The sequence below is a fragment of the Patella vulgata genome, chromosome 6 (assembly GCF_932274485.2).
Source record: "Patella vulgata chromosome 6, xgPatVulg1.2, whole genome shotgun sequence".
Classification (NCBI taxonomy): Eukaryota; Metazoa; Mollusca; class Gastropoda; family Patellidae; genus Patella; species Patella vulgata.
This window is the reverse complement of record NC_065884.2, coordinates 66,120,782-66,148,661: the sequence shown is the minus strand read 5'-3', so window position 1 is coordinate 66,148,661 and position 27,880 is coordinate 66,120,782. Positions and strand designations below refer to the sequence as shown.

The window sequence follows — 27,880 nt, the reverse complement described above, 5'->3', positions numbered from 1 at the left end:
CCGCCAGGCTAGCGAGTCAGCGTCTTACCCACTTAGCCACCGTGATCCCTCAAAATAAGATTTGGGTGAAAATTAAGTATTGAACAGACCTGATCTGATTTTTATAACAGATTTATTATCTACATTTTACAAAATCATTGGGTATTATAGTCAACTTACAATATGTGTATATATACAGAACAGGTGCCCCCAGCTCTTAATTCACCACCAATTAAAGATGACTTCCCATGTACAATCCAGTATTTATATACAGAACAGGTGGCCCCAGCCCTTAAATCACCACCAATTAAAGATGCCTTCCCATGTACAATCCAGTATTTTTCTAGTAAGATTGGGCGTCTCTACTTTCCATATACATGTGTACCAAATTTGCCATACTTTTATTGGAAATAACTACCCTATAAATACTTTCGTGAGAACGTATCTTTAATTCGCCAACAATTAATTATGGGCCTATGATTTTAAGTGTGGTTTAAAGGCTGAGGTCAAGACATTAAGTAACAACGGAGATACTTGACTGGACATTACGGAAATGAATTCTCTAAATCCCAAAAATACTGAAAATTGAGTGAAAAGGGGCATTTTGGGCCAACTGCATAAGAAGATATCTTAACCAACCATAACAGCTGTTTATTTATGTCATGATTCTACTCATATTGATCAAAATATTACGTAATGTCTTGTTTTAAACAACCTAAAGTATTGATAACTCAATCATGTCACATGTATTTCTATGGAAGATTAATTAAGTGCCTGTACCGCTATTTAAAATAATAGTACCCAACATCAAATGACAACATCACATAACTATTTGTGTCTCTGTTCGAGTCCTCACAAACAAAATGTTGTATCTTTTCTTGGCTGTCATAATTGATTAAATCTCTTAGGATTTGTACACTAACATAAACACTTCAAGGCTTAATAAGCCTACAAATTCTACATGGAATAGGCTGAAACATTGATCATAAATCGATCCACAGCACTTAAATCTATAACATTGGGATTTTCAGGTTATGGTGGTCTTCAAATAATTATTCTGTTATATGTTCCCGTGTGTGTATTGTGCGAATGGTCGGTATTCCAACCTGGAAATGTGGCACCTGTCATAGACTACGTCAGGTACAAATACAGGTGTTGTCAGGTACAGTTCCTACTCTGCCTGTCATTTTGTCAGGCACGGTATTGGTTATAAGTATTTTAAAAGATGCATTATGTAAGATTTAGATAAAGAGCAATAATAGTTCCATAATTTGTTAATTGAGACTCAGCCTCGCTTCTCCATTTTTATATTAAATCATTAAATGGTGATTGCAATTCAATCGGTTTAAATCTCTCCTATACAATGATAGGAATTTTGGAATTTTGAATATGATTCACTATATCATGATGTCCAATTGGGCATATTCAAGGTTGGACTGTTGTCAACTGGCACAGGACATGTCCGGCATATGCGGGTGAAACAGCATCCATGGTAGGATGACCCATGTACTCACAGAAATACAGTCCACCGCTGATAGTTCGAGACTACCACTGAAGCGTGCACATTCGCCGTTCCGAGACCAACTTTCTGACAGTATGATACTATAAATAGCCCTTGCACGTGCAATTCTCTACAAATCTATCAACTATTACAGCCGTAAAAAAATTTTTGTTGACAATTTTGAATAGCAGTAAAATTAAGCTTCTTGGTTATTACAGCAGATTTAGAAATTACATTCGTTTCATTTTTTAAATCGCTTTATATTAACTGTACCGTTAAGAGCGGCATCTTTTGGTTTAGTACAAATAATATCTCTGAATCACTCGGGTTAGACAGGAACATGATACTAGCATTAGTTACATTTTACTTTTACAAGCTTCATAAAACGATTGTTGAGCTACCTAATGTGCTTATTTCTAAATTCAATTTCTTGTTCTAGCTTTCTGTTATGTTTCGTAAAAAAGTAGTCTTGATTATCCCGACCTGTCAATCAGACGTAGAATGGTCGATAGACTGGTTAAGCGAGACTAATTTCAAAACAAGGGCACGTAACCTATCTTTTACTCAAAAGTGTCTGGATGTTATGGACGACTCTTGGAACCAGTTTTCAGTCTATTATTTATACATGATTAATGGTCATAGCTTATTAAGTACAACATGATCGTTTATTTAGTGACTATAATTGTGTGAAACTGATTTGGGACTTGGCATACATATAAATATTGTGGCGTAATTGTCGAGATATATGGAGATATTTATTTATGGTGGGTCATCCTAACAATGATCTAGTGACTTGATTCTAGGCTTGTCATGTGAATAAATGTCTAAACAATTAATTTATATAACATTTGAAGCCAAAGTAAAAACCTGCAATAGGCAGATTTAGCTCTTGAATAATGCATCCTTAATCATGTTTATGATAAATGTCTGGCACAAAGTTCCAAATGTCTTGTAGTGTTTTATTTATGTCAGGTATAACTAGAATCACTATTTCCATGCCTGTGTTTATAGTCAATGATGTACTTGTATTAAATACAATTTGAATTCTAGCCAATAATGTACTTATATTAAATACAATTTTAACACTAGGCTATGATGTATTTATATCAAATACAATTTGAATCCTAGGCTATGATGTACTTGTATTATATACAATTTCAACACTAGGCTATGATATACTTGTATTATATACAATTTGAATCCTAGGCTATGATATAAATTGTATTAAATACAATTTGAATCCTAGGCTATGATATACTTGTATTAAATACAATTTGAATCCTAGGCTATGATATAAATTGTATTAAATACAATTTGAATCCTAGGCTATGATGTACTTGTATTCAATACAATTTGAGCCCTAGGCTATGATAACGATATACTAGTATCCACCTTCAACTGATTCACTTTCTTCATTAATTCACTTATTTCATCACTTCTATAAATAGAAAAATATTAAACAATTACTTAAAATCTCTGATCAGGTACATCTAAAACCGTTATTTCCAGGCCCGCTGATATTGCTACCGTTATTTCCAGGCCCGCTGATATTGCTACCGTTATTTCCAGGCCTGCTGATATTGCTATTAGAGATCCATCTTTCTAAATATTGTAATTTGCAAGTGATTCTATAGCACTAAAATGACACATCGGGGCATTAACATAGACTGTTTGTGAGAACCAATTTATCTTTTATTTATATAGCAATACTTACTCTTGCTGTAAAATTTCTTTTAATTTAGTTGTTTGATTTTTCTTTAAAACTGGACTACTGGCAGCCATATTGTTTCCAAATGACATCTGGCGTTTCTGATATTCTTGTTTCTTTTTCAACTGAAATAAAATTTATAAAAAGATGCAAGTTTGATGAAATTTCAAAACATGATGTTAAAAGAATGAATCATGCGGAAAGAAATGGGGGTTTAAAGTAGCTAAGTCCGTAACTCAATATCATCCAAAATCTTCGACATTGAAAACACGATTTTTTTTGCAATTTAATTCAGCATTGGTGTTGTGGTCTTACCTGGAAAAGATGGGCTTCTGATATCCAATATTTAAGACAAAACAAGCCAACAGTGAGGCTGATGTCCCCCGCCGAAATCCCCAAATAAATAGATGACACATACTAATTAATCACACATCTATTTTTTTCAAAAGTATCGAGCAATCAAACTGATTATCAACTATACACTAAGTTTCATCACTCTCTATCAGATAGAATCAAAGTTATCTTGTCCCAAAGCATCGACCAAGGAAATTGCTTATTTCTGCTTAGCTTTAGCTCGATATGTTAATCATTGAATTCGGTCAAGACGAACATCAACATCAAGTTAGAAGCAGAGTTGTTATGTTCCAAAGTCTTGACCAATCAAAATGCTTATTGCTCCTTAGCCTAAGCAGACAATTCTCATCATCGAACTTAGGCAAGGTATTGATGTAATGAAACTATACACCAAGTTTCATAACTCTCACTTAATTAGAACTAAAGTTATCATGTCCCAAAGCATCAACCAATCAAATTGCTTATCTCTACTTACCATAAGCAGAAAATGCTCATCTTCGCACTCTATCAAGGCATTGACCTCATAAACACCTACACCAAGTTTGAACATTCTAGCTCAATTAGAAGGAGAGTTATTGTGTTCCAAAGTCTTGGCCAATCAAATTGCTTATCGTTCTGCTTACCCTCAGCAGAAAATGCTCAATATCGAACTTAGTCAAGCTACTGATGTAATGAAACTATACACCAAGTTTCATCACTTTCACTTAATTGGAACTAAAGTTATCGTGTCCCAAAGCATCAACCAATCAAATTGCTTATCTCTACTTACTCTAAGCAGAAAATGCTCATCTTCATACTCCATCAAGGCATTGACCTAATAAACACCTACGCCAAGTTTGAACATTTTACCTCAATTAGAAGGAGAGTTATTGTGTTCCAAAGTCTCGGCCAATCAAATTGCTTATCGCTCCGCTTACCCTGAGCAGAAAATGCTCATTATCGAACTTAGTCAAGGTATTGATGTAATGAAACTATACACCAAGTTTCATCACTCTCACTTAATTAGAACTAAAGTTATCGTGTCCCAAAGCATCAACCAATCAAATCGCTTATCTCTGCTTACCCTAAGCAGAAAATGCTCATCTTCGAACTCCATCAAGGCATTGACCTAATAAACACCTACACCAAGTTTGAACATTCTAGGTCAATTAGAAGGAGAGATATTGCGTCCCAAAAAGTGTGACGGACGGACGGACGGACGGACGGACAGACAGACAGACAGCGGTTTTTCATCCAATCAGAAGGACTATACATTGTCCCTTGTTAGGCCCTCCGTCCTACATCGCACCATGAAATAGTTTATCTAACTGTGATATGTTTTTAATATATTTATATCAGTGCCACAGAGAAACTTTACATGTAGTTGGATTATAAGTACACAGGCAAATGAATCAAATCATCATCATTTAGGCTAACTTTAATGACGATATGGATCTGAATTTGAGAAGAAATGTGTTTTGACATCTTTGTGAACACAATGTATTTTGGTAATACAAGAGTCTAATACAAGAGTGCAATGCTGGGAACACAACAGAATTCTAAATTTAGGAGAATTTTGTACTTGAGACTTCAGCTAATCTTTGCTTCAAACTGACTCCAATAACACAGAAAGTATCAGTCTGACTCCGATAACACATAAAGTATCAGTCTGTCTGACTCCGATAACACAGAAGGTATCAGTCTGTCTGACTCCAATAACACAGAAAGTATCAGCCTGTCTGACTCCAATAACAGAGAGTGTAAGTCTGTCTGACTCCAATAACACAGAAAGAATCAGTCGGTCTGACTCCAGTAACTGTTTCATGTGGTCCCATTACATTTGCATTAAACTGACTTTTTCTCCAGCGAAAACACACGCGGAAACACCACAAATACGCGTACATTGAAAACAGGCCTAAGTCTGAATTAAAGTTCTTACCTGTTCTAAATTCTTTTTAATCACATCAATATTATCACTCATGGTCTGTAGTTCTTTATTGTAATTCTTTTCAGCATCAGACAGCATAGGTAGACGGGACTGTATTTTTCTCATAATACCCCCCAATCTAAATATTAATACAAACATAGTAAATATAAGTTTTATTTAAAGTCACTGGTTAGATCCAATTGGATTAAACATACATTATGCAAGAGCTAAATCTGCATATGGCACGTCTTTCTTTAGGCCTGAAATGTTATCTAAATTATTAATTAGACAATAATTAACCTATCCAGACCATAATCAACTCTCGATGCCATCGCTAGCCTGCGATATTCACCGGATTTGAATACAGTGTGTTATAAGGGAACTTTTGCCCGAACAGCGGCACTACTGTCTACTCTTATATTGAATTCCAACTGCCAAGAGATCTTTTAGATGCATGCCAATGTGTTCACAGGAATTTGGTTTTTAGTCCCATCTGAATGTCTAGACAGTTGTTCTTGTCGGGCCCTCCATCCTACCTTTAGGAGCAAGAAATAAAATGGGGTTCAACGTCCTACTTAATGAAGACGGGATCCAGGAATTGTCTCAAGGATCAAGAAATGGAGTTTAAAGTTTTACTTTTCGGTCCCAACCAGCGAAATGAAGAAAACCGTGATGTTATAATTATACCTTTTTAAAATAAGTTCTTGTGAATGTTGACACATTTCTAGTTTCTCTGCGATAGTTTCCGCTTGGTCTCGTAGAATATTTCTAGATTCTTCCAATCTCTTTAAATCTTCGTTCTGAAGTCGTTTCTGGTCGGTCAAAATTTTGGCTCTGAGGAGAAACATTTATATGTCATTATTTTTTTTTTTTTTTCATTACAGTAGAATCTATACGAGAAGCCACTCATATTCAGCGAGATCTTCTTGTAAGATGTCACAATAAATTCCCTCCACCCCGTAGAAATTCTATTGTTTCATCATTATTTTACTAATAAATTTAACAAAACATCGCCCATTCAACGGTCAGTGTTGAATGATACCATCTAATTTGTAACACCTTCGCCAATCCCATGATTAATAGTTAATTATCTGACCCCCCACCAATCAGGTAAAAAAAACTGTAAAAATACAGATTCTACTGTATAAAAACATATAAAAATCATATGAGCAAAAGCCAAAAAAGCCAGTTTCAAGCCTCTCTCTCTCTCTCTCTCTCTTCTCTCTCTCTCTCTCTCTCTTCTCTCTCTCTCTCTCTCTCTCTCTCACAACATAAGGTTTAATTCTTTTTTTTATTTCAATAATTTGCTTGCACGTAGAGGTCTTTAGCAGTGGGAGGAAACCGGAGCACCCGGAGAAAACCCACGAGGTTGGACAGGCGACCGTACTCCTTGTTACGTACAACCGGGAAATCAGAACCATGCCAGTTGACTCAATGACAGGCCTTATGATACAGCGTGCACATGCTAACCATTCGGCCATCCAACCCCCTGCGCTTATATCGATTTCCAACAGCCAAAGATTTTTTATGTGCACGCCAAAGACTACACAGGACCTCTGTTTTTTGTCCCATCCGAAGTGATTGAAGTATCCTATTTCATGCCATACCTTGTTTCTATTTCAACCCGAGCTTGGTCTTGTTTCTGCATATACTCCTCACGTAAAACTTGCGTTGCTCGACTTAACAACTGAAAACATTCCTGCTGACTTACTTCTGTTCCATACCCAGATCTGTTTAAAAACAAAATAAAATAAAACCAATCCAATATTTAACCAGTATATTACAGCTGACTGACAACAAAGGGGTCGTGTCACAGGTGTAAACCAATATTTAACCAGTATATCACAGCTGATAACACGGACTGACAATAAAGGGGTAAGATATCTTCATCCCCTATCAATATACCCTAATTTAACCAAAGGGTTAAAAATGATCTCATAGCATATTAATAAAGCAGAGAGAGAGAGAGAGAGAGAGAGAAAGAGAGAGAGAGAGAGAAAGAGAGAGAGAGAGAGAGCAAGAGAGAGAGAGCGAGAAAAGGGGTTTAACATCCACTTGACACAAACTATGTCATTTCGGGACTAACACATGGGGTTCACATGGTTCAATTTTAATTCAATAATTCGCTTACACGTAGGGGTCTTTAGCAGTGGGAGGAACCGACGGATGCAGAGAAAACCTACCAGTTTGGACAGGCGACCCTACTCCTTGTCACGTATAAGCAGGGAATAAAAACCATGGCAGTTGACTCAATGAAAGACCTTATGATACAAAGTGCACGGCCATTCCCCACCCCCCTCATATACTGAATAAAACAATAATAATAATATATATAAGCTTACTTTAGTAATGGATTAGAAGATGTTCTCTGTAATATTTTAGATATATGGTAATCAAAGGGTTCCCTACTTAATCTTCGTAACGGTGATTTTACTCCTCTGCTCTCGGAATCAGATGCCAACGACGCTGAGACTGTTCTATATTTGGAACTGAAACAAAATATTTTCATTGTCATCATATTATACTGTAACCCATTCGTTGTAATCCATTCACTTTTTCGAACTGTATCATTGTAAAAGCGCCATAGAGCAGCTGTGTGTACCTGGATTTTGGCGCTATACAAGTTGCATAAATTATTATTATTGATAATATTAATAATATTAATAATATTACTAATAATAAATAATAATAATTGATAATAATTATTATTATTGTTATTTTTATAATTAATTAATTATTATTTAGCCCTGATTTCTTCACATTTATTCAAAATTTTCATTATCAGCATATTACACTGTAACCCAGGTATCATTTAATCTTGTGTATTTTATCAAATCTTTGTTTGAATTCCGTTGAAGATGAAAAGTTAATATTTGGCACATATAAGATTGGCCACCCTTGTATTAGACCCTTCAAGACATCCCAGTTGCCTCTCATTTTTGACCGCAAAGTTCAAAATGTCAGATTCAAGTTCATTAGAACTGGATGTTTTGTCAGTTACGTGTATGATTATTATTTCCGGGCTTGCGAGATTGTACTTTATCCTACAGACAAAAACAAACTGAACTTACCCGAGAGGGAGAGCTGTAAATTGATAATCACTGGATAAGACCAACAGAGTTACGCCTAATGACGGATCGGTGACGACTGATAAACCTTGTATTGGAGATGGTACACTATATTAAATATACAAAACATTATGATAACCATGTATAGGATATGGTACACTATATTAAATATAAAACATTATGATGAACCTTGTATAGGATATGGTACACTATATCTTAATATAAAATACTATACTATGATCTTGACACAAAATATGGTTCAATTTCATTTCAATAATTCGCTTACACATTGGGGGTCTTTAGCAGTGGGAAAAGGGGAAACAAAACCACACCACGCCATGAGACTCAATGACAGACCTTATGATCTAAAGTGCACACATGAGACCACCCAACCAAGCTGTTGACAAGGGTTGTCGCATATTTATTCCTTTGTAGGTAATCGGGGGCCTTTACAAGACAGTTCCATACAGATCAGATTATAATTTTTGCCGTTTAAGGGTTCACAAGGTTCTACAAATTGAAACAAGGGTCTCAACTATGGAAGTAATCTACAAAAATTGTTGAAATTTGAAAGAGCTTTTTCGTTTCACTAATTTAAATAATGCATATAAATTTCAGAAAGATAGGATGATAACTTTTCAGGTTAGAGCGTTCACATGGTTAAACAAAGTGAAACAAGGGCCATAACTCTAGAAGTAATAAACGGATATTGCTGAAATTCGATAGGATTCTTCGTTTCACTAATTTAAATAATGTATATAAATTTCAGAAAGATAGGATGATAACTTTTGGGGTTAGAGCATTCACAAGGTTAAACAAAGTGAAACAAGGGCCATAACTCTAGAAGTAATAAACGAAAATTGCTGAAATTCGATAGGTTTCTTCGTTTCCCTAATTTAAATATTGCATATAAATTTCACAAAGATCGGATGTTAACTTTTGGCATTAGAGCGTTCACAAGGTTCAACAAAGTGAAACAAGGGCCATAACTCGAGACGTTATAAACGAAAATTATTGAAATTAAATAGGTTTCTTCATCTCACTAATGTAAACAACATAAATCAATTTTAAAACAATTGGATGATAACTTTTGGCGTTAGAGCGTTTACAAGAAATTATGGACGATGGACGGACGGACGGACGGACGGGGGCGACGGCAATATCAGACCACATTTCCATGTGGGCGTATTAAAATGGCCATAACTTTAATTAGAACTGACTGTATAACACACATTGACTGATTTGAATAATTATCGGACCCAAATATTTCTTAATAAAAGTAATTTTGATTGTGTCTTGTTGTAACCCCTATATTTAACTGTTTTGGGGGTTTTAAAGCACATTACTTATATTACAGCTATATTTTTTAGTAAAAATACCTCCCAAATGTTTCTAAAATAATTCAACATGTGAAAATGGAGTTATCTCCCTTCCCTCAATAATCCTTGTGTTTTTGACAATTCTGTGGTTTCCAGCAAGCTTTATTAAACATACATTATGCATGAGCTAAATCTGTCTATTTCAAGTCTTTCTTTAGGCCTGAAATGTTATCTAAATTATTAATTAGACTTTAATTAACCTATCCAGGCCATAATCAACTATAGATGGCAGCGCTAGCCTGCGATCTTTAGTGGATTGTAAGCCGATTTACTGCATAACTTTCCTTCTCTATTAAATGATTAAATGGATAATCGAGACTATGCTGTTTATCGTACTGACTTTAGTAATGATGACCGAGGCTTATGGGAATTTCAGTCGCTTAGTTCTCAGTTCATAGTGGTTCAATTTGAATGAAATTTTCACCAAATTGCCTTTACATTATCTAGTTTTTAACTATTATAGTGAGAACTGCCAACTCGTTACCGAATCTCCCATAATGTATCCTTAAGTTGCCATTGTTAAGAAAAAAATTAACAGACAGACATGATTAATAATTCAATAATTGAGAACAACCATTTTTTATTTTCTGATAATCAGAAATGTTGTTACCTTGAAGTGAGTGGTTTTGTACAGATGACATGCTCCACGATACATTCTTGATTTTCTGGTAAAACAGGATTGATCTGATCCTCTGTAAATAATCAAAATAAAAACATGGAATTTAGATTATAATGATTCCTACATCACCTGACAACTTGATAAATATTTATTTCAAATTTAAAATAAAATAATATATTGTCCACTCAATACAAACTAATTCATTTCGGGAATAACATATGGTTCAATTTTATTTCAATAATTCACTTGTGCGTAGGAGTCTTTAGCAGTGGGAGGAAACCAGAGGACCTGGAGAAAACCTACGAGGTTGGACAGGCGACCCTACTCCTTGTCACGTACAACCAGGGAATCAAAACCACGCCAGTTGACTCAATGACAGACCTTTATAATACGCGCTAACCATTCGGCCATCAACCGCCCCACCCCCTCCCAGCCAGGAGATATCTACCACTGATATATTTTGATCTTGTTGTCATAATTAATGACGATCAGCACCCTTAATTATATAAATTTATTTCTACTAATAAAAATTTTACCATCTAAAGCAAAAGTGTTTAAATTGTGTGCCCATGGTAACGCTACTGTATGTACACCTGCTGCATGACTACAGTGATATCTATCATATGTACTCGGATCTGCAAAAAAAAGAGAAAAATTTTCAACCATCACAATATGATAGGTTGCCTGGCAACGAAACATATAAACATATGCCCACAGCAGCTAAATCGTGCGAGCAGTCTACAAGGGTTGTCACATATTTATTCTTTTGTAGGTAATGAGTGCATTTATCACTGATATCAATATCAATTTCATACAGATCAGATGATATTTTTTCTTTGAACATTTAAAAGCTCCTTTAAAGTGAAACAAAGACCAAACTCTAGCAGTAATTTAACAAATTTGTTGAAATTTGAATTTGATACGCTTCCTTGTTTCAACAATTTATATGATGCACATAAATTTCATAGAGATCAGGAGATAACTATCATCGTTTGAGCATTCACAAGGTTCTACAAGATAAAGCAAGGGCCATAACTCCAGACGTTATTAACAAAACCAATTCAATTTTTAGTTCTTTGGGGAGGGAGGGTGGGGGGGATGAATAAATAGCCACTCAAGTCTCTGGAAAATTTTGTTATTTGAAGTTCAAAATTTAAACATTTGGGAACTGAAAGGTTTTGAGGAGAGCATCAGCAACCAAGCAGCCTACTTTTTGTTTTTAAATTAAGACTCTTGGAGAAATGGAAAACAAAATTCGTACTAGCAAAATTCAAATTTGCATGGTTTAATACAGTTCAACACAATGCACAGATTTTAGGTCTGGGCACAGAGAATAATTTTAGGACAATAAAATCCACTAATGTTAAATAATTTGGTGGATGATTTTGTGGAATTCGGCCATTATATATGTGTAACGGTAATACTGTTGAATGTGACATGTTCCAGCTATTAGTACTGAATAAAATTCATACTAAAGATTTGATAAATCAGGAACTTCTTTAGATGTTGCAAAATAAGGCATTTCTTTAGATGTTGAGAAATAAGTCATTTGTTTAGATGTTGAGAAATAAGGCATTTCTTTAGTTGTTGCTAAATAAGGCATTTCTTTAGATGTTGAGTAATAAGGCATTTCTTTAGATGTTGAGTAATAAGGCATTTCTTTAAATGTTGCAAAATAAGGCATTTCTTTAGTTGTTGCTAAATAAGGCGTGTCAAATCCACCATGGTAATATATAAATCATGTTTTACATAAACGTTACCATTAGAAAGACACATAAGATTAAATATATTAAATATGTCGCTACGGCAACTATTGTGTAACAGAATAAATCTCTTGGCTATCTTAATTTAATTAGTCATAAATAACACTCCCTGGATTAACTGCTGCACTGCTACTCCATCTTTCAACCCTTAGCAACAAGATGGCCGATGACAAGGACAGTGAATGATATATAATAGTACTTAATTATTTTCTATTTTATTGTTTTAGCATCAAGTTGTCATTGGCTTGTGACAGCTTGTACATGGTGATTTCCATTAAGTCATTAATCTTTTTAAATTTAAACCCCTATGGGGCCAGTCAAGACAACAATTCCGAGTAGAAGAGCATGGACATTTTCCATTATAAACCTTCGAGTATGTCATTATAAGTTTAAAACAATTTCAACAATTAAAATCACTGAAGGAGAAGCTTGGGTACATAACACAACACCTCCTCACGATACATAAATATATAAATTCATTACCTGTTCACAATAGAGGATGGACTGAATAAATCAGATGCCATAGTAACATAAAAACAAGTTTAAAACGTGACAATAAATCATGAATTGTGTTCATTTAGATGTAATCAACAATTGGGTTGGGTATATAAATATTTTATATATTTTCATTTTTTTGAAAGTACAGGCACATGTGTTTATACTAATATTCTGATTGTCTGTTCAACATACATTATTCAAGAGCTAAATCTGTCTATTGCAGGTCTTTCTTTAGGCCTGAAATGTTATCTAAATTATTAATTAGACATTAATTAACTTATCCAGACCATAATCAACTCTAGATGGCATCGCTAGCCTGCGATCTTAAGTGGATTGTGAGCCGATTTACTACATAACTTTCCTTCTCGATTAAACGATTAAATGGATAATCGAGACTATGCTGTTTATCGTACTGACTTTAGTAATGATGACCGAGGCTAGGCAGAAATTTCAATAGCTTAGTCCTCGGTTCATAGTGGATCAATTTGAATGAAAATTTTCAGCAAATTGCCTTTACGTTATCTAGTTTTTAACTATTATAGTGGGAACTCCCAACTCATTATCGAATCTCCCATAATGTATCTTTCAGAGTTGGTAGCTACTTCAGGGCTGTCCGAAGGCTGAAATTTGCTGTATAGGGGTACCTCGGACCGGGGAGTAATAGGCCTTTAAATAAGACCGACACAGGCTAAATGCTAGAAAAATTCACTGGTTTGTGTGTCACTATCATTATCAACTTTTCACCCCAGTTTGATATTCGACAATATAGAATTGCTTGTCGCTCAATCTGATTAAAATACAGATCTATAATTCGTTTCGTTTTTAATACTTTTGATGGCCTCTACTACATGAAGATCTGACCAGTTGTAGTGGAAGGTCGCGTCAGAAGTTATACAACCTTTTTTTGACCCTATGACGTCAGACACTTGATTAACTGATCAGCCTTTATGTTTCTAGCAGGATACCCACAATTCTGTGCATCACACTCACACACCAAGAACTCGCTGTAACAGATCGTTTCATTGGCTAATCCCTCACATCAACTAGAATGCGGGTTATATAACAACTCTTCCAGATCCTAGTGTAGTAAAGACAAGTAAAACGAAATTTTGAACTATAAAAAAAAAACGGAACGAAATAGGATCTGTGTTTTAATCAGATTGCTCGTCGCTCTGAAATCTTATATAAATTGCTGTGTATGCAGCAGCAAGCAGCCAATCATGGAGCAATTATTTTGTTAGACCAATCAGCACAAGCTAAAATATCCTGTGATCTCACAAAATGGCAGCCGGCAATAACTTGATTTTCGTCCATGGACGCCGCCATTTTGACTAGTCAGAAGGTCAGTGCTGGCATTGTCTGAAAAGTCCCACGAAAATTGCTTGTATGTGCACAATGAACATTGTGTGATAATTTGTGTCTCACAAAGTCTGTGACAGAAATGAAATGAAATGGGGTTTAACGTCCTACTGTTCTGCTCCAAACCTGGGCTAATGAAGATGGGCATACGCCATACAGTGTGCTATGAAGGAAAATTTCCCTCATAGCACACTACATGGCGTATGCCCATCTTCATTAGCCAAGTTTAGGAGCAGAACAGTAGGACGTTAAAGATACATTCCCGCATACAAACTGGGGGATTTGATGATATATTTGGCCTAAAAACATATTCAAAATAATTAATTTATCATAAATTTGCTTCAAATCCTTCTCAAAACATTGTAATTGTCAAGGAATACCCTTGCTATAAAAAATCGATCAAAAAAGGTTATGTTTGTGTCACGTGACTTACGGGTGCGAAGTCAGAGGAGAATTCATTGCATACACAAGACAATGTTGTCTTTAATCGATGACTATTTATTACAAATATCAAATCCTAATTAAATTCTTAGATTATCCACTGCCCCCGTCTTTTTCCATGATTTTTATCTCAGAAAGTGTTGTACGTCTAACCTTTGACGTCACGCGTACAGATATTCCAAGTCGTCGGGCTGTCGATTAGGAGAACCCTGACATTTTTGCCTGTATACGCTCCATGAGTGTTTTTCAGGGAATCCAGTATTTTTCTATTAAGATTGGATATCTCTACTTTCCATATATACCAAAATTGCCATACTTTTATTGGAAATAATCACCCGATAAATACTTTTCTGGGAACCTATCTTTAAATCTACATTTCATTTCATTTTAAAACTTTACACAAAGCTTAAAAATAATGTTGCGCCCATGACATATCTGATCATTTTAGAAATTGAAATTCCCCCCTCCCCATTCCACCCCATCCTCCCTTGTTGCTAGATCTATAAACACTTCAAATTAAGATAGCTGTCAATGTATTTCCAATACTCGTCAAAATAAACTGACAACTTGATGCATGACTGGCGACAAAAGCTGTAACACACCCAAGCTTTTATTACTTTCTAATACCAAGACAAATTCTCTGTCAAGAGACGAAGGAAGATATTTGCATCATTTTTACACCTGGCTTAGATGCAACAGCACTTTCCTGCTCAAATAACCTTTAAGGTCAATATAAATAAACTATTCATATTTTAAAATCAGACCTCCTTCATTATTTGTCAAACAACAAATATAAAAACATTTACGTTCTGACAGTGACATGTGGCAAAATGACAGTTGTGGTGGCTCGTTAAGTGACATCTTCCAAAGCTCATATATTTTGGTTGAATTCCAGACTACCCACAATTTGAAGTAAATGACAAGAGTTGATATAAATTCATGAATTCAATATTTAACCACTTGAAGTTATCGAAATGCACCAATCATCTATCTAAATTCATTAATCATTTGTCAAAATACACCAATCGTCTATCTAAATTCACTAATCATTTGTCGAAATGCACCAATCGTCTATCTAAATTCACTAATCAATTGTCTAAATGCACCAATTGTCTATGTAAATTCACCAATCGTCTATCTAAATTCACTAATCATTTGTCGCAATGCACCAATCATCTATCTAAATTCATTAATCATTTGTCAAAATGCATCAATCGTCTATCTAAATTCACTAATCATTTGTCAAAATGCATCAATCGTCTATCTAAATTCACTAATCATTTGTTGAAATGCACCAATCGTCTATCTAAATTCACTAATCATTTGTTGAAATGCACCAATCGTCTATCTAAATTCACAAATTGTCTATCTAAATTCACTAATTGTCTATCTAAATACACCAATCGTCTATAAAAAGTATCAATCGTCTATTGAAATGCACCAATCTTCTGTCAAAATATACATCAATCGTCTATTTAAATGCACCAATCATCTGTCAAAATATACATCAATCGCCTATTGAAATGCATCAATCGTCTATCTAAATACACCAATCGTCTATAAAAAGTATCAACCGTCTATCTAAATGCACCAATCATCTGTCAAAATATACATCAATCGAATATTGAAATGCATCAATCGTCTATCTAAATACACCAACCGTCTATAAAAAGTATCAATCTTCTATCTAAATGCACCAATCGTCTGTCAAAATATACATCAATCGTCTATTGAAATGCATCAATCGTCTATCTAAATTCACCAATCGTCTATCTAAATTCACCAATCGTCTATCTAAATTCACCAATCGTCTATCTAAAGGCACCAACCGTCTGTCAAAATATACATCAATCTATTGAAATACATCAATTGTTTATCGAAAGATCTATTAAAATGCATCAATCGTCTATCGAAATATCTATTGAAATGCACCAATCGTCTATCTAAATTCACCAATCATCTGCCGAAATGCACCAATAGTCAAATAAAATGCACCAATGGTATATTGAAATGTATCAATCATGTCGAAAAGCATCCAGTGAATCAAAATTCAATAATCAAATAAGGTTATGGTACTGTGCATTGGGCAGGGTATTCTTACTCTTTATAGAAAATAAAATAAAATGAAGTTTAATGTCCTACTCCAACTGGGATAATGAAGAGTCATATGCCATACAGTGTGCTATGAGGGAAATTTTGCCCGGGCAGTGGCACTATGGCCTACTCTTATATCAAATTCCAACTGCCAAGGGATTTTTCATGTGCACACCAATGTATACAGGGGACCTCGGTTTTTCGTCCCATCGAATGACTAGACAGCTGTCCTTATCAGGCCCTTGACAAGGGAAAACACGGGACCTCGGTTTTTCGTACCATCCAAACAACTAGACAGCTGACAAGGGGAAACCACGTCAGACAATCCTGATGAACTTTCTCGGCCAATGCAGGGATCGAACACCCGACCTCCAGGCTAGCGGGCCAACGTCTTACCCACTTAGCCACCGTGACTCCCACTCTTTAAAGAAATTATGGAAATTATCATTGAGTCAACTGGCATGGTTTCGATTCTCCGGTTGTACGTGACAAGGAGTAGGGTCGCCTGTCCAACCTCGTGGGTTTCCTCCCACTGCTAAAGACCCCTACGCGCAAGTGAATTATTGAAATAAAATTGAACCATATGTTAGTCCCGAAATGACCTAGAGTGGACCTTATACCCCATTTGTCTCTCTTTCTCTATGTGGAAATTAATGTCACTTTTGTCATTAAACCTTGAAAAGAACTTGTTTATATTTTCTTAACAGTCAACAACGGACATAAAAACACATTCATTCTCTCCTTTAAGTGTCCGTATCACAAAAACATCTGCAGATTAAGATATTATGGAATAAGACATTAAATTGTATTAAATTTCACGTGAGGACTAAAATTATTACGTCTTTTACAAGACAATGATGGCCATAATGAAATCTACTAACATCAGATAAATAAAACTTGTTGATGGTGACAAGGAAATCCATTATAAACTAGTCCCAAGTCACAATGATTTACTGAACGTTTATTTACATGTCAACACTGGTTCCTTTTATGTCCATCAAGATCAACTTAAAAATATCTCAGATTAATATAATCTAATTTTCTATGGAAACATTCCAAAAATATCTCAGTTTAAAATAATCTCAACACAACTAATATAGAACACTATCTTCTTTGATTGGCATTTAGTAATTGAACATATTAACACAAGGTACAATTTTATGGATACACAATTACTCAGTTTAATACTAAGCGACGTTACGTCTTTATCCTCGTCGAAACGTCGCTTAGTATTAAACTGAGCAATTGTGTATCCATAAAATTGTACCTTGTGTTAATATGTTCAATTACTAAATGCCAATCGAAGAAGATAAAATAATCTCATTTTCTAGGGTACAATTCCAGAAATATCTTGGATTAATATAATCAAATTTTCTATGGTAACATTCTAAAAATATCTCAGTTTAATACAATCAAATTTTCTACGACAATATTCTAAAAATGATGTAATTTTCTATGACAACATTTTGCCAGCAGCTGCTAGGCAGGATACGCCCACATTTTGCAAGAGATGGATAGAGAACAAGCTAAAACAAAAAGCGATTTTTCTTGCAATCAAGGGCCATAATTCAGGAATTTACAATCCAATATGTGTGAATATCGACAGGAACCAAGGTCTTTGGGTTATAAAAATATATTTCAAGTTTCATCAAAATCGGATCAAAATTGTGACTTCTAGAGGGTCCACAACCTTGATATACCATATATTTACAATATATGCGTACAAGAGGCTGCCATTTTGGTCTGATTTTCCAGAAATTCGAACTCAGCCATCATTAGGGTGTAACAATGAAATATAAAAACGGGTTTTTAAATCGGATAATAATTGTGACCTCTAGGGACCACAAGCTAAAAACATGATTTTTCATACAATCAGGGACAATAATTCAGGAAGTTACGATCCGATATGCGCAAATATCAAAAGGAACCAAGAAATTCAGGTTATAAACATAATCAGATGAAAATTGTGACCTCTAGGGTGTCCACATGCTAAAAATGTGATTTTTTGTACAATCAGGGGCCATAATCCATGAAATTATGGTCCTATATACATGTATGCCAATATCGAAGGGAACAGAGATCTTTGGGAGATAGACCTATATTTTAAGTTTCGTCAAAATCTAATAAAAATTGTGACCTGTAGAGTGTCCACATTCAATGTGGACGGACGGACAGGGGCGACGACAATATACATCCACATGAAAATGTGGGCGTATAAAAATCATCTAATTTTCTATAATAACATCCGAAATATATCTCAAATTAATATAATCTAATTTTCTAATAGGAGGGTAGGAGGATGGCACTATGCGCAAACAAAACCATTCGGCCATTCACACACAATCAAAACCTACATCACAAAACTCATTAACTCCTGACTGCACTGTAACCCGGGTATTATCTAATCTTGAGTATCTAGCACTAATTTCTTTCACATTTGTTTAATATCCAATCTTTGTTTAAAAATTCATAAAAATCATTTAAAATCACCACAATGCATATAACTTGTACCTGCGTCCGGTTTAAAGCTGATTGATTAAATTAAATTATCAAAACTGAATGGTCTGCTTTAAACTGGACGCAAGTTAAAATTAGATGATTTGGGCTGATTTTTAAATGATTTTTATGAATTTTTAAACAATGATTTGATATGAAATGAATGTGAGAGAAAATAGTGCTAGATACCCAAGATCAAATGATACATGGATTACCGTGTACAGATGAGCCGATATGGGTAAAATTGCCAATATTTACATAACAAAACACATTTACTCTAAAAACCACACATCAAATTCAGCTACCTTTGAATATCGGTAAAAACATCGGTAAATATGGCCAATTATCGGCAAATACCGATATTTATCGAAAATACAATTACCACCTGATACTGATGTAGTAACGGATGATTAAATCAGATCAGCTCATCTGTACTCCAATCTAATTAAAATATAGATCTATATTTCGTTTCGTTTTTTTATACTTTCGATGGCCTACACTACATGAAGATCTGACAAGTTATAGCGATAGGTCACGTCAGGGGTCAAAAGACCGACTTTTGACCTATGATGTCAGACATTTGATTAACCAATCAGCATTGATGTTACTTGTGGATTACCCACAGTTCCGGGCAAAAAAGGTCAAACACTCGATTCGACAGACCATTTGATTGGCTGACCCCTCCTTTCAAGCAGAACACGAGTTAAATAACAAGTCTTCCAGATCCAAGTGTAGTAAAGACGAAATTTTGAACTATAAAAACGAAACGAAATAGGATCTGTGTTTTAACCAGATTGGTCTATACTCTTGACTGATTTCTAATCCAATTAACAAATAAAATAAAACAATTACCTGATACATAAATAATATGTTTATATAAAATCACAAGACAAGGTCGTTTAGCTCATTAAAAAAGTGGTTTCATTTTTAAATTTTATTTAGAATTTGGTATAAATATGCCATATCTAAGACAGATGACAATGACAAGGCTATATTTCTGTGCTTTTTTGGTAAGAATAAATTGAGAAAGCCAAGAGTGCACTGACAATAAACAATTTAATATGCCATCTTATATAAAATGTACAACTTTAGAGAGAGAGAGAGAGAGAGAGAGAGAGAGAGAGAGAGAGAGATTAACGTCCACTCGACACAACTAGGTCATGTCGGGACTAACATAGGTTGGACAGTGGGAGGAAACCGGAGGACCTAAAGAAAACCCACGAGGTTGGACAGGCGACCGTACTCCTTGTCACGTACAACCGGGGATTCGAAACCACGCCAGTCGACTCAATGACAGGTCTTATGATACAGCACGCACGTGCTAACCATTCGGCCATCCAACCCCCCGTACAACTTTAGAACATTGCCATGTGCATTATTGGTCATTATAAACCTGTAACGGTAAATTTCTTTGATCTTTGGGGTATATTCTATGCCCAGAATAACTCGAGGTCTGAAAGTCGAGGGCTGCTTTGAATATATACAGGGGAATTTGGGGTTATTCTTCTGAAAGTTTTTCTTTAAACCTGTAACAGGTTATTCTTCCAGGGTAGTTTTTTTTTCTCCATAAGAAAACATAATCTAAGGTTTTTCTTATAGGAATTCTGGGATATTCTCATTTTGCGCACATGTAAACATAGACGGTTTATAAGCAAGATAAAGTCCTCGACTTCGGTTATGCTGGGAAAGAAAATCTTCAAAAAAATCCCTCGACAGAAAAACCTAGGCAGGCCGGCCTCGGTTTTTCTTTTTCTAAGGTTATTTTCTTCAGTCTTTCTTTCCCCAGCATAACCTCATTCTCATGCTTTATCCTACACTTTAAACATACAAAATGAAGTGGGGTTTAACATCCTACTTTTCTGCTCTGACTGGGCTAATGAAGATGGGCATACGCCATACAGTGTGCTATGACTATGTGGGAAATTTTGCCCGGACAGCGGCGCTATGACCTACTCTTACTTCGAATTCCAATGGGCGTCATCGCTGAAGGAATTCCCACCAGGTGTCGCTAGTAAAAACTCAGTTCCACGTGACCTTATCAATGGTAAGAGAACCGTATCGGTATTAAATTCCATATTAACGACAAAAACTAACGTTTGTCAACACACGAGTTCGTAATGAATGTACAGAAAAACTGTGCTATAAGGTAAACAATGAGGTCACGTGGGACCGCCTCGCCTATAAATTATGTCCCTTTATCTCTAGCGAGGACACCCACTGTTCAAGGGATCTCTTTTCCATTCACGACAATGTGTCCATGGGAACTTGGTTTTTTGTCCCATCCGAACGACTACACTTAAACATACACTCTGTGTGTAGTATGTGTGACATGATATGATCATTAACCCTGATACATGTATGTCTGTAACTGAAAAGGTTTTTAAATTGTGTTACACATAAACGGTCCTGTATCAAATAATTTTAATCAGATTGGCTTTAAATTGATGTGTAAGCCACAGTGGCTAGGTGGGTAAGACACTGGCTCGCTAGCATGGAGGTCGGGTGTTCGATCCCTGCATTGGCCGAGAAAGTTCATCAGGATTTTTCGACGTGTTTTACCCTGGTCAGTACTGCAGGACGACGGGCCTGACAAGGACAGTTGTCTAGTCGTTCAGATGGACGAAAAATCGAGGCTACGTGTATACATTGGCGTGCACATAAAAGATCCCTTGGCAGGTGGAATTCAATATATCAGTAGGTCATAGTGCCACTGCCCGGGCAAAATTTCCCTCATAGCACATGGTATGGCGTATGCCCGTCTTCATTAGCCCAGTCGGAGCAGAAAAGTAGGACTTTGATAAATCTCATTTCATTTAAATTGTTGTAAAGTGCATATAATCCCACTGTTTTTACATACATACCACTTTTATGGCTTATTAAAAGTTGGGGGGTTGGATGGCTGAATGGTTAGCGTGCGCGCGCTGTATCATAAAGTCTGTCATTGAGTCGACTGGCATGGTTTCGAATCCCCGGTTGTACGTGGCAAGGAGTAGGGTCGCCTGTCCAACCTCGTGGGTTTTCTCTGGGTCCTCCGGTTTCCTCCCACTGCTAGAGACCCCTACGCTCAAGCGAATTATGTAAATAAAGTTAAACCATATGTTGGTCCCGAAATGACCTGGTTTGTGTCGAGTGGACGTTAAACCCCATTTCTCTCTCTCTCTCTCTTATTAAAAGTTTACATGCCCTGAAGAAACCTTCAAACTTCATCTGCCAACTCAATTTCTTCATATGAATGTTCTCGCTTCCTATTAGAAGAAGTCTCTCTTTGAATCCATCAAAAAATCCCATTTCTGTCAAGGGTTTTTTCTGAAGATTTTCTTCCCCAGCATAACCGAAGTCGAGGACTTTATCTTGCTTAAAAAACGTCTATGTTTACATGTACGCAAAATGAGAATATCCCAGAATTCCCATAAGAAAAACTTTAGATTATGTTTTCTTATGGAGAAAAAAAAAACTACCCTGGAAGAATAACCTGTTACAGGTTTAAAGAAAAACTTTCAGAAGAATAACCCCAAATTCCCCTGTGTATTTTCAAAAGCACAGCGTCTTACTCACTTAGCCACCAAGGCTCCTTATTTGTAATGACCAGAAAATTAAAACCATAGACTCAAATTGCCTAATATTAAATTAAACATACATTATGCAAGAGCAAAATCTGATTATTGCAAGTCTTAATTTAGGCTTCAGATGTTATAGAAATTATAAATTAGATCTTTATTTAAACAACAAGCCCAAAATCAACTCTGTAGACCCACGGATGGCTCGGCTACAGCTCGGATTTAAATAGGATTTCACTTATCAATTAATTCAAACATGGCGCATCCTGATGAGAATACGTCAGTTAGATCGAGGCTAAATGATAGAGTGTACTTAGCGAGGCCGCTGTAGAGCGTTTCCGCATGCCATTGAAAACTTTACTTGATAATCGAGATATGTAGGTGGAGTTAACGCTTGTCAATCAAACGATCAGCCACGGTGAAGGCACATTTCACTACCATTTCTAGTCAAATATTACAACAATGATAACTATGTTCAGAATAAAGTAATTTGACTGAAATTTTCAAAATATTCTTCTTTCATCATCTACTTTTGAACTGTTATAGCAAGAATGGCCAATTCTCTGTAAAAATCTCCCATAATGTATCTTTAATCTAATATGTTACCTTTAGTATAATTGAGTCATTTGTTAGACCCCATTAAGGTAATTTTTACATGAAAGTATATTAGGCCAAAAAAAAAAAGTTTGTTTCCTGTAACGATGGAAAAAAGGGTAGGGTCGGTAGGTAGATGGAATTCTTGGATAATTGTTTAAAATGTATCCGAGTCTAGATTATGATTTAAATATTCTATGCTAAAAAAAATAGCGTAGGGAGGCCATTTTGTTCAAGGGAAAGAACTCGCGATGAAAAACGCACGAAATAGGTCCGTAATAAAATTATTTGTCTTCTTTTAAATACCAATCGAGCAGATCGTATCCACCTGACTGAAATATACGTTAACATGTTTTTGTCGACTTGCGTGCCAGGACGGAGGGCATGGCAAGGACAGCTGTCTAGTCGTTCAGATGGGATGAAAAACCAAGGTCCTGTGTACACATTGGCGTGCACGTAAAAGATCCCTTGACAGTTGGAATTCGATATAAGAGTAGGCCATAGTGCCGCTGTCCGGGCAAAATTTCCCTCATACCACACTGTATGGCGTATGCCCAGTTCGGAGCAGAACAGTAGGACGTTAAACCCCATTTCATTTCATTTCATTTTCTACAAGTGGGAAATTAAAACCACTTTCTGCACTTTATAATTTCTCCAAAGCACTTTTTATAAAGACAGCATTATGTATATATTTCTGTTATAATAATAATAATTAATGTTATATATCAAAATGTTTTTATAACTCTAGTAAACCACATAATCCATCTTGAATTCTAGCACTTTACATCCTAAAATGACATTAATTTTAATTAATTGATACTAAAAATTTTACCTGTTCCTGGTATCAAACTATTTCTAGAAAAATGTTGCAATGTGTTGGTGTTTTTTATATATATAACATTTAATTTTGTTTTTAAAGTCAGAAATATCAACATTATTCCTCTCTCTCTCTCTCGACCAATGATAAACCAACAATTTTGCTTTTCCGGGTAAGTTTTATGAGTAAAAATAACATCTACAACTTTTTTTAAAAAAATGTTTTCCTTTCTGACTGACAAAACATTGACTAAATTTTGAATTAAATCTTGTTTAACGCCTGGACGACGGACGGAGGTGACGACAATATACGTACACATTTCTATGTGGGCGTATAAAACAACGGACAGAGGTGATGACAATATACAAACACATTTCTATGGTAGGCGTATAAAAAATAAGCCTTCGATAGTAACATAGGGAAATCGACTCTGAAGGCACTGTGGTCAACTTGGAGCTGTAAAGACTAACTAATAAAGAGGCTTTAACATACCTTTTTGTAATTTAACTGGACAGGTAAAATCATCTTCTATTAGTTCATTAGAATCATGTTGAGGTGTAGCGAGGGATAACTCTAATTCAACACTCTCTATCACATAAAGATTAGGTTCAGTTATAGGTTCATAAAACATACTATCACATGACAACTTGCTACTCTGTTCTGACTGGAAAAGTGAAAATAAAACTATTACATACAATATACAAGCAAAAGTTTTTTTAACAAAGTAAAAAGGTTTTATTTTAGCCAAGAGAAAATCTCTGGATGAGGTTTAGGAATAGTATGAATAAAAGGCTACCATGTGAGTCAAATCTGTCTGAAGAATTCAATATGAACGAAACTTTTTTACTATAATATAGCCCTTTATAAAACTTTTATTGTTTTATTGTATCAAATAAATCAATCAAAAAAAAATGGACAAAATTTAGTGTTTCTGGATGAAAAATATTTCTCATAAACAGTGATTGAAAGTTGAGTAAATTCTTAACTTAAGTCTGAGTATGCTTTATGAAACCGTGGCCAGAGTTTAATGTCCACTCACAAACAAATTTTGGGACTAACATATGGTTCAAATTTATTCTAATAATTCGCTTGCGTGTAGGGGTCTTTAGCAGTGGGAGGAAACTACAGGACCATGAGACAACCCACGAGGTTGGACAAGCGATCCTATTACTTGACACGTACAAGCTGGAACTCGTAACCATGCCAGACCTTGTGACCAACGCGCATGTGTTAACCATTTGACAAACTCCCCTCCTCGGTGACAGACCATGTGATCCAACGTGCAAGTGTTAACCATTCGACCACTCAGTGAGCAAGAAGCTGGCTCATTAACCATGAATCAAGAAAGTTCCTCAAGATTTTCAAGTCTCCTAACTTCTTGTAATAGATGCAAGATGGAGTGCCTGCCAAGGGAAAGCCTCTAGTCTTTCGGTTGCGACAGAAAACTGTATACTCATTGGTTTGCGGACATGTATAAGAACCCTTGAATTCAACGAAGGGTAGGTAGAAATTACATAAAGGCAGAATTTCCCTTACAGCACACCAACAATACTATATACCGGAAAACACCGGAAAAACACTAAATACCGGAAAGCATACTAAATACCGGAAAATACCGTAAATAGGTAACCCGGAGACTGGCACCCTAAATAGGTAACCCGGAGTCTGGTCCTCTGTGTGCCTGGGTTAAGGTTAGGGTTAGGGTTAAAGTTAGTTTCCGCTTTATAGTATAACCCTTCTCCGGGTTACCTATTTACGGTATTTTCCGGTATTTAGTGTGTTTTCCGGTATTTAGTGTTTTTCCGGTGTTTTCCAGTATTCAGTATAACATGGTGTTTTCCGATAGTTTTCCGGTATATAGTATAGCCCTAGCACATTGCATTGAAAACTGTAGTCTCTAACGCGTTCACAAGCCAATTGTTGACGGATGGACGGACAGGGTGACGAAATTACAGTGTGGGTGTATAAAAATGTGCTGGTTGTTGTTCTTTTGATACCTGAATGGTCGAGTTCGAGTTGTTATCAACAGTTTGTAATACTAGACAATGGTGTAATTTCCCTTCACAGGTAACGACGACTAACACAGGTGGCGTAGAATTTAAACACATTATATCACAGGCATCTATACCATAATTATCATCTGCTGGGGGATACATAATCAATGGCCCCTGAACCGGTAGATTTAATTCACTGTAACACAAATAAAGCAACATAAATAATCAAAATGAATCAAACAAATCAGTATTCCTTTTGCAACGGGGGAGGGGCGGGGGGGATCATGGTGGCTAGCCTGGAGGTTGGGTGTTTGATCGCTACATTGGCCGAGAAAGTTCATCCTGATTTTCCGGGGTGGTTCCCCCTTGTCGGTGTTGCAGGACGGAGGGCCTGACAAGGACAACTGTCTAGTCGTTAGGATGGGACGAAAAACCGAGGTCCCGTGTACACATTGGCGTGCACGTAAAAGACCCCTTGACAGTTGGAATTCGATAAAAGATTAGTCCGTAGTGCCGCTGTCCGGGCAAAATTTCCCTCATAGCACACTGTATGGCGTATGCCCGTCTTCATTATCCCAGTTCAGAGCAGAACAGTAGGATGTTAAACCTCATTTCAGGTAGATCTAAATCACTCAAAATAGAGTGAACATTTCTCACCCATTGTACTAAACCGTTATCAATGACCATAAATAATTACTATCTCTTGACTGTTTTAAGAAGCAGTTAGAAATGAAATGGGGTTTAACATCCTACTATTCTGCACTGACTGGGCTACTGAAGACAGGTTAAAGTCATACAGCGTGTTAGGAGGAGAATTTTGCCCGGACAGCGGCACTATGTCCTACTCATATTCCAAATTCCATCTGTCAAGGATATTTTTTACGTTTTACGTGCATGCCAAACTGTTTTTCGTGCCATCCAAATGACTAGACGCTGTCCTTGCCAGACCCATCCCCCTGCATCTGTGACTTACAGAAACTGCGCTGGTAAATTCCAGGGAATTTTTTCGACAAACACCTCTGACCTTGTTAGTGAGCCACCACGGTTGAAATTGGATAAAGAGTAGATGCAAATCCTTCTTTATCAGACTAGTTCATTCATTCCTTTTTGGACTGCTTAAAGGAGCATTTGGTAAGTTCTCGCTATAATAGTTAAAAAACAGATAATAAAAACCGAATATGCTGAAAATTTCAATCAAATTGCTCCACTCTGAACCGAGATATTAGGGATTCAATTTTAGGCCAGCCTCAATCGTCATTACTACCGTTAGTACAATAATAAATTAAGTGTTGATTATCCATTTTTACGGTTATTTCATCCATTACAAAGCTTATTCAAATCTACTAAATATTGCAGGCTAATGATGGCATCGTCAGTTGATTATGGTCTGGATAATTTAATAAATGTCTAATTAATCCCTTACATAACATTTAAAGCCTAAAGAAAGACTTGTAATAGACAGATTTAGCTCTTGCATAATGTATGTTTATTAACTGGGTTTGCAATCTAATTGGAGATGTAAATAGGCCACAAGCATTAACTTTGATCAAATATACACAATATAAGAACGCACGATAACTATTTTTATATCTTTATGACAACCTTACCATTCTGTAGATGAATTTTATTACAATATAAGAACTCTCAATAACTATTATTATATCTTTATGATTTGATTTTATTACAATATAAGAACTAATCAATAACTATTATTATATCTTTATGATAACCTTACCGTTCTGTAGATAAATTA

General features: G+C 35.8%; 1 protein-coding gene across 1 annotated transcript; it reads right to left on the bottom strand.

Moving 5' to 3' along the window:
* Positions 1–101: 101 nt before the first annotated feature.
* On the bottom strand, positions 102–27,880 carry LOC126824056 (nucleoporin 88). Its single transcript, XM_050553217.2, has 12 exons — positions 27,863–27,880; positions 26,131–26,323; positions 24,626–24,797; positions 11,051–11,149; positions 10,506–10,587; positions 8,520–8,624; positions 7,791–7,937; positions 7,056–7,178; positions 6,136–6,282; positions 5,461–5,587; positions 3,195–3,313; positions 102–2,918 (listed from the first exon to the last, which is right to left on the bottom strand). The coding sequence occupies exons 2-12, from the start codon at positions 26,287–26,289 to the stop codon at positions 2,846–2,848; spliced, it is 1,353 nt and encodes a 450-aa protein (XP_050409174.1). The 5' UTR covers positions 26,290–26,323; positions 27,863–27,880; the 3' UTR covers positions 102–2,845.